Source organism: Merops nubicus, unplaced genomic scaffold, assembly GCF_000691845.1.
Source record: "Merops nubicus isolate BGI_N331 unplaced genomic scaffold, ASM69184v1 scaffold53940, whole genome shotgun sequence".
Lineage (NCBI taxonomy): Eukaryota > Metazoa > Chordata > Aves > Coraciiformes > Meropidae > Merops > Merops nubicus.
In genome coordinates, this window is record NW_008585927.1 from 9,898 (window position 1) to 17,213 (window position 7,316).

The 7,316-nt window shown below is 39.8% G+C and overlaps 1 protein-coding gene across 1 annotated transcript in view; it reads right to left on the minus strand.

Moving 5' to 3' along the window:
* MCOLN3 (mucolipin 3) overlaps window positions 1-5,842 on the minus strand; it is an 11,904-nt gene extending 6,062 nt beyond the window's left edge. Inside the window, exons 1-6 of the mRNA XM_008948466.1 lie at window positions 5,615-5,842; window positions 3,682-3,849; window positions 3,009-3,162; window positions 2,456-2,540; window positions 2,279-2,375; window positions 1,649-1,748 (exon numbers count right to left, since the gene is read on the minus strand). Coding sequence (XP_008946714.1) covers window positions 1,649-1,748; window positions 2,279-2,375; window positions 2,456-2,540; window positions 3,009-3,162; window positions 3,682-3,849; window positions 5,615-5,842 — 832 coding nt within the window. The remainder of the gene's footprint in view (window positions 1-1,648; window positions 1,749-2,278; window positions 2,376-2,455; window positions 2,541-3,008; window positions 3,163-3,681; window positions 3,850-5,614) is intronic.
* Window positions 5,843-7,316: the final 1,474 nt, after the last annotated feature.

A 7,316-nucleotide genomic window follows, 5' to 3' on the forward strand; every position in this document is an offset into this window, starting at 1 on the left:
AATCCCAGGTTCTTCTTTGCCAGACCAGTCTTTGACTATCAGAGGGGTTTTCTGTCCTAGAGCAACACAGATAATTTGCACTACTGCGCAGCTAGCCAAGACCAACATGGAGCTAGACATGAGTTCTCCACCTCTTATGTTACTAAAATGAACATTCTTGATCAGCTACAGTCAAATTTTGCATCAAATACACAACTAGTTCTTTTTTTGAGTTCAATACCTTTCAAAGCACTGAAACTAGGTGAGGCAGTATAAGGGTTAGATTTTTAATGCTAAAAGATCGTTTGAGAAAAAAAAAATTGAAAAAATTAACACTAAATTTGCAAGAAGATGCAGCAACTCTCCAAAATGAGATAGTGAAGTTCTAGTTGACTTCACAAACTGCTCAGAAAAAAAGCCCACTTACTTCTTGTTTATACCAAAGTCACTAACACATGTGCTGTTGCTGTTTAGGTTGGTTTTGCTGTGTAGTCCAGAACAGCAACAACTTGTTATTGTCCAATTGCAACCATTACCCTTCTATTTTTTCCTTAGCTTTCAGAAAATAACACAGGGCGCTCCATGAGATAATTCTGAAAACTGTTACAGACGTGACCTACATAGATACCAACTGTCTGTGGGTTGCCACAGAAGGCTGGTATGGAAGCCTTCCTGTCCCGCTGCAGGAGCAGCCCGTCAGAGACAGCGTGCCACCTGGTGTGCACTTCTCACACGGCAGCTAGCAAAGCTACTGATCAAGACTGCTCAGTGGAATACGCATTTGCATAAGTGGTGCGTTTTGTAGTCTTGTGATGCATTTCATTAAATTCCCCAAAATTAATTCCAATCTGGATATTATAAAAAAGCCCCAAATTTCTCCTTTCTCACTACCAGCTCTTTGTTTCCTAACATTGGCGTAGCAAAGGGGAAAGTGATGAAAGAGAAAAATGGACCTGATTCATCCTATTGCTTACTTCAGAGAAAAATTTAAAAACTAGTGGAATCTAGAGTTCTGGAAAGCTTCTGACTTTCAAAAAAGATTAATTTCTCTAACAAAACAAAAGGTCTCAGACAATGTTTTGACCAGACCAAATAGCTGCCAACAAAGGGTGCTTTTGTGAGCTACTATTGAAACCAGATTATTTAACCATACTGCTCATCTCAATTACACCCAAACACATGCCAAACAACATTCAAGCAGCAGTAAGAAGTGTTTCGAGCCATTCCACTCTAGCAGGCCTTAGCAACAGCGCTTCCTTATCTTTCCTGGTACTAAGTTCTAAAATAAGAGTGAATCAGTTTCAACTTTCCACCACTATCACGTGTCCTCCTGTTGCCAGGTGCTAGAAGAACGTTTCATAGCCCTACCTTCAGCAATCAGCAGCATAAGTTCAGTAGCCAGAGCTAGAAGGATGCACAGTGAGGTGTAGAAAAATTTTAGTTTGACAGTATCAAAGGCTAACAAAAGCAATGATGTGGCTGGGTTCCCAGCATTTCAGATGAGAGATTAAAGAACAACAGTTCCTCAGAAAACCAGGATTTAGAGCACATTCACTAGAGAATGTATGTCAATAGTGCTTCATCTTTTAATAAAGAAAAAGGTTAACAAACACTGTGCTAGCATAGCAAAAGCTTAGCAAGAAAACTTGAGCATATTTATGTCACTTACTTGATCCAGAAACATGCCAGTCTTTACATTCCCTGATTGCTATGTTGTTGTCTAGACTTATTTTAATTCTTCCACTATGTGCTTTGTTATCAAACACTATCTGTACTGACAAAAAAAAAGAGTAGTTAATGTCTTTTCAAGTTAAACCATTACATATGTAGCACACTGTACTGCTAAGCCTACATAATGATTCAGAATAATTACAAAACTTGTTTAAACTCAAGGTAATTCAAGTTTACTCAAATAAATTATGTCAAAGTGAAAGGCAAATCAGATGAATCACTTATTTGCCACAAATTGCTTGATCAGCTAGATAGTAGGTGAAATTCTTTTAAGCTACAGCCTTATTCCTCTATGATGTGAAAACAACCTTTCTTAGAAGCATCTCTCTAAAGGGAAGAGGTTTACATTTTTGTTATACTTCAGATGGATTAGAGCACAAAAGGCTGTAAGCCAGGGAAGTGCTTCAGGAGCACATCACAAGCACTTAAAGCTTAATCTCCCAAAAGTCACAACTGGGGGTTAATTACAGGGTACACTAAGACATGACAGAATAATCCAGACACCACTGCGGACCAGGCAGCGGTGCCCAACACTCTGCAGAAAGACACAGAGCCACCTTCCACATACCGCCAGAGTGAAATCGTAACAGTCAGGGAGCTCCTGGTGACGAACGGTCTGGAGGTTGATTGCCTTCAGGTTGAACAGGAGCTGCACCGTCACCAGTCTGCAACAGAGCTCTGTATTAGCTTTTCATGGGGAAAATGCACAGGTAAGCCAATAAAGGAGATGCTGATTCATCCTCACCTGTGGAAGTCCAGACTGAAATTCAAGTTGTGCTTTCCCACTGTTGTGTTGTCTAAGGGGGTCATTGGCTGAATGTACAAGCAGTCTGCAATAGACAAGTACTCACAATATCTCATGGGTCACCGCGCTCTTTAACTGTAATCTGCCTTTCCCACCCCGGGGGCTGGAAAGAACTGTTGGCTACACTAGGCAAGATAGCACGCCTAAGTGAGGAGTCACTCAGGAAGTTAACCAACAAATATATTGGCCTCCCCGAGCCAGCCAGTTACTCATCATGAAATCATAGGGAACGCTCCTGAAATTAGCCCAAAATACTTGTTATGGTCATCAATGCTAACAACTCATCACTTGTTTTGTGGCAGTAGACATAAAGAACAGTTACCCTGGAGGTGGGGGCTAGACATTAGTTACACAGTGTTTTTCTTGCCACTGGTAGTAAAATTCAAGATAAAACATTTGATAGGACTATACAGTACTAGATGTTTATAAGAATTCATCTTAGATGTAGTGTCCCTCCTCCCAAAGAACTGATAGAAGAGATCAGGTTCATGACCTGTCACAATCTCTGGATCTATATCAAAGGTGTCATTTCCAGGACAAATGGTTCCTCGTTTGTAGAACTGCTGACACAGGGATAGAGCTGTCTTTTCTGCTCCCCTCTTCTCATAAGCATGGTTTCCAACAGAAATATTGGGCAGCTGTAAGTACTAAAGTTCAGAACACACAGACAAACCAAATTAGATGCCATCAAAATTGTTAGTCTCTAAAAAAAAAAAAAAATGAGAAGTGTTTGGACCTGTGCCATAATCCATCTTTTTTATTTCAAAGGTCACCTAAAGAACTGGGAAACCGACACCGCACTACGGCTGAGTCCTCAACTACTTTATTTGTCAAAAACAACCAAGTGCAGGATTTGGATTTAAATACCTTTTTGCTTATTTTTTTTCTCTTTACAATCCTTACTAGAAAATCTGTTATTTGCAAAGTACTCTTGTCTCAAATCCAAGGCCTGCATTTAGTACAGAATTGGTATCTTGATTAGCTTGAAGGATGTTACCCCAAGTACAATCCTCTGGCAGTGACAGAAAACCTGAATGAGTCAACCTTTTAGACTTAAGCAACTGGCACAGAAGTTCAATTTCAGACACTATCTGGGAAGGTGGAAGAACAAAAGGTAGCTAGATAAAGAGCATATGCATTGTATACCTTGCAGTGACGATCCTTACCTGGTTTATTGCAAAGAATATCTGGTCATAGACATCTGTTTGTGTGTATACAGCATAGGTATCATCCATTCCGTCCATGTATCCTTTCAAGAAGAGATGTTTGAATGCAACAGTGTTCTCCTCTTTGAAGGCAACCACCATTTGATTGCTCAATCCAAAAACCACCAGCTGAAAAAGATGTTTATGTTTCCTGTTCAAAGACAAAGTTGGCTTCTTGATTTACATGTGAATCCTGTCCTACCATCACTCCTTCATCACACTGGTAGAAACAGCAACTCCATTTCAAGGCTGGTCAAAAGAAAGTTTTACTCTAGGAAACAAAGAGTTTCAGGAATGTTCCTTTAACATGTTTACCAGCACCTGGCCAAGGACTTGCATTTTTACAAAGAAAAGGACGCCACCTCAAACTCAAGCTACCCATATACTGTTACGCGTGCTTTGTTAGTTCAGCCTGACATCAATAGGACTTGCCTTCGGGAATATTAGTGTACCTCAGCCAAAAAAGGCAGGACAGGTCTTAACCAGACTCCACTTTGTAGTCCTTACTCCAGTGCTGAAAAGGCAAACTGAGGACAGCTCATAAAAACAAACATCCATCACTCAGGTTTGGGTGAAAGGTACTTTAAGAATAACTGATCGAAACTGTACTTGTAACAGGATAACAACTGAAGCTGTTAAAAAATATATTGCAATTGTTCACAAAAAGTTAGCATAACACCCTGCTAGCTACTATCCAGGCTGGAAAAGATTTCTAGAAGAATGTGATATATTGTTTGTGGGTGCTCACAATTCTCTTCAGCGACTATTGTTTCAAATCTAGTGTCAGGAGTATTGTGAAGAAACTCATCAGAGATAAGTCTGAATCAGGAGTCTACGGATTAGTTTTACAGCCATAATGCAAACCAGATATGTAGGTTTTGAAAAGGATAACTCATTACAGAGATACTAAAATGCTCTGTGGGCAAGCTCAACATGCTAGACTCACAGGAATACACCAGCAAATCAACAGTGCTAAGACCCAATTACTTACTGGCACATTTTCTCTGAACAGACTAAATCAGCATTAGTTTGTTTCTTATTTAGGTTCTCCCACCACCAAGTCTTATTTTTAATTGTAAGCTGGGACAAATGACAATCAGAGGATGATGATACATTGCAAACTAAAGCAGTAAGTAAGGGACATAAGCATACAGACAGTTGTATAGCGAAATAATTATTATTCATGCAGTTTATCCCATAATTCCTGCAACCATAGAAAGTATTCTTCTCCATACTTGTATTGTCATAGCACTGACACCACCATAAATGTAAATGGTGGCAACTCTGACGGATCATCATCTGAGGCATCAGGAAGATTTTATGAAAGACCTTCTTCCTCCATAACCACAGAACTTTGAGACAAACAGTTGCATTTAATGTTTTATATGAAACCTATGGTGCAAGGCTGGTGAGAGGAAGAGTGGAGCAAAACAACTGTTTTTTTCAATACAAGAGTTTGTATACCACATGCAAGGCATAAACAAACAGCATATAAAAAGCTACTCATGTCAGTTCTTATCACTGTGATATAGAAACACAAATGACTGTTCCCTCCCTCAAGCACAAACACACTCAGACTGAAGAAGGTATGGGGAGAACAGATGTGTAAGGATGCTATCCTTGGGGGGGGGAGCCGAGAAGAAAAAAAAGGAAAATGAAAAGCCTTTAAACATGGTTCCTTTCATCTCTGCTCTTAGCAAAGCTATCTTTCAGTCAATGGCTTTATGAGAAAATTACACCATCCGAGATCTAAATTACATATATGCAACCAAGATAGTTTTGTAGCCTATCCTCTCCCCGTCTCTGCACCACACCAAGAACAGCATTTGTCACCTGCACTCCTTATTTGAATTCTCACGGGCTACTAAGAGTCCCTGCTTCCCTAGTTACTCACCTGAATAGTAACCATTGCTATTTTGAGTAGCTGAATCCCAAGTTTCCAAGGTTTCCTGCCCCGGGCCCAGAATTTCTCACATGGGTTCATGAAGAAAAATTTTAACTTCCTTGTAAGCTGGTCTTCCAAAAGCCCCTCCTGTGATGCTGACAGGTGTCGTCTGTAGCTGCAAAGGTTTTCATCATCGTGAACATTGCAGTTGCTCACAGGCACTTCAGGATCTTCCATTTCTGAAATTAAAAGTAATCCATGTCAGTTGGAAAACATGCCAGCATGAACACAGTAGCATCAGATCAGTCTACACTGACAACCTGGACTCTAAAGATGTTTACCTCCTGCAAAAGCCACTTGCACATGACACTGAATTTAAGACCTTCCTCGTAATACTCCACGTTCTACAGAACCCAATGAATAGTTTGGGCAAGCTCTTAAATTTACTGATAGGTTGCTTAGATGTTTATTTATAGACATTTATTTAATAGTGGAATTTCTGTCCCTTTAGAATTATGGAGCTCCTTGCTGAAAAATTCTTCCTATCTCACTTGCAAATAACATCATACAGACAAGACATCCTGACTCATTTCCTTCTGTATCCAGAAGACTACCGAAAGCCTCTCATGCCTGAACTCTTCTGAAAAACTTATCTACTTCTGCAGCTTATTTTCCCCCGCTGTCAGCCTGCTGTCCAGTCCTTGAAAGAAATGGAATTTTTCAAGACAGACACCATTTTTCTTAGTATTGCTATCATTTGCTCTTAGAAATGGAGACCCAACGTAGCAAACTCCAAGTCATATAAATTATCTGAGCACATTAATCTGTTATTTAGCAAAACTGTATCTATTTCTTCAGCCATAAAAGACTAAATGCAAACCAATGGTAGTCATGAAGCAGACAAAAAGACCAAAATGTCACAAGCACTGTGATTAGCAGAAGAGGCTCACATTTTAGATGAGCATGAGGGGAAAGATTAGAAGAGCCCCTTACAAACAGAGTTTGAGATGTTACTCTCAACAGTATTTAACACGTCCATCTGTTACTAACTTCACGGACTCCCAAACATTTTATAAATGCTTTATAAAGTACTTCAGAGATAGCCAGGAATATTTACTTTAGATAGAAGATTATTGACATTAAGAATGGCGGAGACAGCCTCCATCATGAATAAACTTGAAGATGTGTCGTATCAGCCAAATTATTTTTAATTTGCATGTTTCTTACATAACTCATAAAAATCATTACCAAGATTACTTTTTTTTAAATGCATCGATCACATTCCTTAAGCAGCCACTGCACACACCAGAACACAAGCCTGTTTTCTAATATGATTCAAAACGGTCAGTTTCCCCAGGGGTCAGAGAGGGCAAGAAAAGTTTGGAATCAGCAGTTCAACACTAGGAACGGGCCCATAAATAGGCTTAAAAAAAAACAGCTCCTGCTGTATCAGCCCTCCAGTGTCCCGTAGGATACAGTATGCCACAGTTTGCACTTATCTTTCTTACACCTGATCAGTCATCTCTAAATTCAGCTCTACTCTCATACTGCAGTATTCCTGTCAATGTATGTGCTTGATTTATAAATAAATAAAAGAAACCTTTCTTGACCTCGCGGTATCGGCTGTACAAGTTCCAGAGAAACACCACGCAGAGGGTGTATTTTTCTAGTTAAGCAGCGCGGGCTCCACACGCAACGGGAGGGGGTCGCA